The sequence below is a fragment of the Engraulis encrasicolus genome, chromosome 21 (genome assembly GCF_034702125.1).
Source record: "Engraulis encrasicolus isolate BLACKSEA-1 chromosome 21, IST_EnEncr_1.0, whole genome shotgun sequence".
Taxonomy (NCBI): domain Eukaryota; kingdom Metazoa; phylum Chordata; class Actinopteri; order Clupeiformes; family Engraulidae; genus Engraulis; species Engraulis encrasicolus.
Window position 1 is genome coordinate 38,672,174 of NC_085877.1, and position 5,000 is coordinate 38,677,173.

General features: G+C 39.9%; 1 protein-coding gene across 1 annotated transcript in view; it reads left to right on the plus strand.

The window, feature by feature from the left end:
• LOC134437402 (myosin heavy chain, striated muscle-like) overlaps positions 1–3,150 on the plus strand; it is a 3,901-nt gene extending 751 nt beyond the window's left edge. Inside the window, exons 2-3 of the mRNA XM_063186892.1 lie at positions 493–1,182; positions 2,867–3,150. Coding sequence (XP_063042962.1) covers positions 493–1,182; positions 2,867–3,150 — 974 coding nt within the window. The remainder of the gene's footprint in view (positions 1–492; positions 1,183–2,866) is intronic.
• Positions 3,151–5,000: the final 1,850 nt, after the last annotated feature.

Genomic DNA, 5,000 nt, shown 5'->3' on the forward strand with positions numbered 1-5,000 from the left:
CAATCACCTGCACAGTTGATGCTTGTTGTGCTATACACAGTAACAATGACAATGGGACTTTCCCACTTTCACTTAGTAGAGATGGGATTTATGGCTCTTTGACGGGATTCGGATCATAGTGGCTCGTTCCTTTCAAAGAGCTCTTAAAAAAACTGGCTCTTTTGGCTCTTTTTTCATTCATTCAATGTTTAGAATGTAATATTTTGACTTCACCTCTAGGTCATTTTGTCCAAACAACAACTGATTATCCTCGTGATTCTAAAGACCACTCTTTAAGGCAGACAATTGTGTTTTCCCCCCAAATTACAGCACTCACGTCAAGGGCACGTCAAAATTAACGAAAAAGCGGTTAAGTGGCTCCTCCAGTCGTGATCCGGTTCCTATCGTTCAGTTCTGGGAGCCGTTGAAAATAATCGGCTCGTTCACGAACGTCACAACTCTACTATATAACAATGACAATGGGACCTTCCCACATTCACTTTTTCATTTCAGATTGGACACCTGAAGCAGCACAAGCCTCCAGCCAACAAGTCGCTGAGCCCGACATCCACACCGTGCTGAGAGAGATGAGCGTCAAGATAGCACAGCAGGAAGTTGAGCTCAGATGCACTAAGACACAAGTTGAGGATATGCAGACCAGGCTTAGAGACAGTGAGAGCAAAGCTGAGGCTGTAGAGACCAGGCTTAGAGACAGTGAGAGCAAAGCTGAGGCTGTAGAGACCAGGCTTAGAGACAGTGAGAGGATCATAGAGGGACAGAGAGTGGAGCTCAAATACACTATGGCACAGGTACAGGCCTTGGAGACTAGACTAAGGGTCAGTGAGAGTAAAGTTGACGTTGTTGAGACTAGACTGAAAGCCAGTGAGAGTAAAGTTGAGGACTTGGAGACCAGATTGAGAGCCAGTGAGAAGACGATTGAAGAGCAGAGAGATGTCATTAAGGAGCTGAGGGAGGCTCAGGAGGAGCAGACAGCAGCTCTGGGAGCTGTAGGAGACGGCCTGAACCTGACGGGGAGCCAGGTGGAGGAGCTGAGGATGGAGAGAGAGGAGAGCAGGGTGTCTTTCTCCACCTCCCTCACCTCCACAGGGGAGGTCACCATAGGACCCTACAGTGACAATCTCCCAATCCTGGTCTACAAGCACGTCTTCAGCAACATGGGGAATGCCTACAATCCACACACAGGTGAGAGAAGAATTCAGCTTTGATAGTGAATGTTTTGTCATCCGGGACTGTACAAACAAGAATAGTTGTTTTGAGTGTACAAGATGTGACCACTGACGTACCAAAAGTGGAAGACGCATTAGCGGTAAAATTATTAATTCACAAATTATTTTCATAAATGACGACATCTGTTTTTGTGTGCATCCGTCTAAGCCATTTGTGAATATTTTGTGTTCCTCATGTAATATCCCAGGTGAAAAACCCATATACTTAAAGTGTACTTTTTTTGACCGTACTTAGTACAAAGTGTACTATTTTCGGCGATTTAAAGTGCGCTTCATTGCACTATTAGTGCACTGAAGCAATACTAAAGCAGTACTTCAGCACACTTGCAGCACACTGAGGATGCTAAATTGGCACCGCTTTTGGACAACTTTAAGTGCACTACAAGCATACTTTTGAAAGTATGCTCCAAACACGCTTTTCATGCATTCGTATGGCATTAATAGTGTGCTTGAGTACACTTCTATAACATTTTATTGTTACTAGAAGTTCAATAAAAGTATATTAACTTCATGCTTCTTTGGACTACATTGGAACATTTTAAGTATGTAAAAAGTATATCATATTAAGTATTGTAAATATATAACAGGTATGCTTGAAGTATATTTACAGTACACTCCCAAGTACATGAAATAATATAAATGTAATATTACAATCCATGCTGGTCCTCAGAGCTTGTACATTACACACAGCCACATGTCACAGTAGTGATACAGTATGCATGCCTAGCACGACTGATATTTACAATCATTGCAAGGTTACGGAGATTTCAGATACACATTTCAGTTTATTACAATCTCGTTTTACCTTCCTGCAGTTGATCAATTGAATTGACCACTATTGGTGACCCTCTAATCTTTGTTTGAACAACTAGTTCCAACTTACCTCTCACCATGATATCATGGGAAGTGTGAGCCTATATATACCAGAACATATACGTGACCATCATAATGACGGTGGGAACGTGGTCATTTTTTGTGTACCACTTTAAAAATTTTAAAACTCCTACAATAAACATAGAATATAACAATGAGTAATATTTTCATGCAAACCAAAAATATTCTTTCAGGATAAATGGCTTTCTGTTTGAGAAATTTAGCTCCAAGAAGTGCATTGCATGATGGGACATGTATGATGGTGCATCATGGGTAAATATACTTTGTGTAAGCACACTTTGAAGATATTTGGGTGAAGTACAATCATGGTGCACTTAGAAAAAGTGTACTTGCAATATGCTAAAGCGATTTACTTTAAAGCGCACTATAGAAAATCACACTTCAAAGACATTTGGGTGAAGTGTAATCATATTGTACTTGAAAAAAGTACAATTGCAATATGTTATTAAAAAATACACTTTTAGTAAGTTCACTATTAGAACACTATTAGTATATTCCTCTAAATACAGTTTAGCCAAACATATTTGAAGTCCACTTGAAGTATGGTTCGCTAAGTGTACTTTCTTTGAGAGCAACTTAATTACATCTAATTTTAAGTACACTTTAAATAAGCATATTGTAAACATACTTTTTCTTAGCACAAAAAGCACGAGTGCACTTTTAACATGCTAAGTACACTTCAGTCATGCTTTTATTGTACTAAATTGAACCACTTTTTCACCTGGGATATTTTATATCCATCTTAGGGATCTTCACCGCTCCAGTCAGAGGCATGTACCACTTCGTGTTCTTTGTCCATGGGATTGGCCATGCATCCGTAGCCACAGCAGTCTCTCTTCACAAGAATGAAGAACACATTGCTCTCGCATACGCTCATCAGCCAAGTCACAACATGACACCGTCTAATGGAGTGTCATTGCTGCTGGAGGTGGGAGATGTGGTCTATCTCAAGCTGTGGAGCAGCGCCTGGGTGTATGACTCTTACCACCACCAAAGCACCTTCTCAGGTCACCTGCTCTTCCAACTCTGAAGATCAGGTCAAACACAACAAAATCTTAGGGTCCTTCAATATGTAGAGTAGGAGTATTCAATTAAATGTCAACAAGGGCCAGTTTTTCAAATTCTTCACAGTACAGGGGCCGAACTGTACGTATGTATTATAGTTGCCGACTGTCAAAAAAAATATGTGAGACTTCATTGAAGTGGGGGGTCTGGGGGTTCTCCCCTCGAAAAATTTGCATTTCTTAGATGTCATTTCCTGCATTTTAACATCCCGTGTCCCGTTTCAGCTCTATACAGAACCCATACTTTGATATCTAAATTCTAAAACACAATTCTGCATTTCAAGGGGCTTGTGGGGGGCCAGAATCTTGCTGTCCAAGGGCCGCATCTGGCCCTTGGGCCGCCATTTGAATAGCCCTGATGTAGAGAGTGGGACCAAATTAAAGTTGACTACAGAAGGTCATTTTACAGTGTCATTTCAAAACTGACAGAGTCTACCGTGTCTAGATGTGAATTTGAAGAGCTTAGTTGCTAAATGATGTAAATTCATTTTAGAAAATTTTAGGAAATTGACATTTTTGCATCGGCATTGCATTGCATTGCATTACATTGCAAAATGCATTTTCAGATAAAAGGACATCTGAACCATAATTTCCAATAATAAAATGCAAAAGTTTTTAAAAAAGGGTCCTTACATCATTTTGCAACGAACTCTTCATTTGGTCCCTCTCTGTAAGTGTTAATTTAACACTGCACTTCTATCAAGCAGGGGCGGAGCTACAGGGGTGGCTAGGGTAGCATTTGACCCCCCTGAAATCTGATTAGCTACCCCAAGTGCTCCCCCAGAAAATGGACAGTAGCCCCGCCCACTCGCGTTACAAGAAGCGCATAGATCGCCCGCAAATAGCTATTGCGAGTGAAGAAAGGATAACCATTTTCCCCACACACATTTTGATGCAAGTTTGTATACACACCGCCCTCATGAATTGGGGCATATGGGGTACCATTCGAAAACTTAGAATGCCGTCTGTCTAGTGGTATGCATAGGAACTCTCTGTGTTGTACGGTCTGACGGCAATGTGAATGGCAGATGTGTGCTTTTCCATCCTGAAGAAGAAAAGCATTAGAAAAATAACAGCTTATTTCAGTCCAGACTCATTTCGTTTTCCTTTTAATGAAAAGTTAGCTGTGTGCCATTTAAGATTTTTCAGTACTAAATAATGCTCTATATCCCATGTGATAAATCAACAGATTCTTTTTTGGTGGTAAATGAAAGTAGCTTCATGATTAATTCCTATGAATTCAACTCAAACCTCATGTCTAAAGTCCAAATATTCAGTGGCATATGCTAATTGCTGTCTTTGTGTTGGAATAGACTATATGCTAATGAGTATTTTAAAAGAATGTCTGTACAGCACCTTTGATAGCATTGTTATATGTGTGAATTGTAGCAAGTTCTTAGCAGCATTGCAACATTACAGTGACTGGATTTTAGTATTGAAGTAACTCTTTAATGTGCAGTCTGAGTTCAATTTGAAATTTGAAATTACATAAAAACACAGATGGTAGAAAATAATTTGATTAACTCTCAGACACCTAAGCATTCATTTCCTTTCAACCTAATTTTACTAAGTCTCTGATGCAGAAACTTTTAAGTTCATTTCTGAGAATTCTGTAGAAACGCTGAAAATCTGCAATAGGGCTTCAGTGAAACACTTATCTTTATCATGTCAAATCACTATATGACATACACAAACACAGATAGCCTACAGGCGTACACACCTGTCTGTGTATTCCAATGGCTTAGCACCCAGGTATTAGGCATTTTCCTTCCAAATAAGAGCAGCCCTTCATATCACTTTTCTAAAAAATGTATGT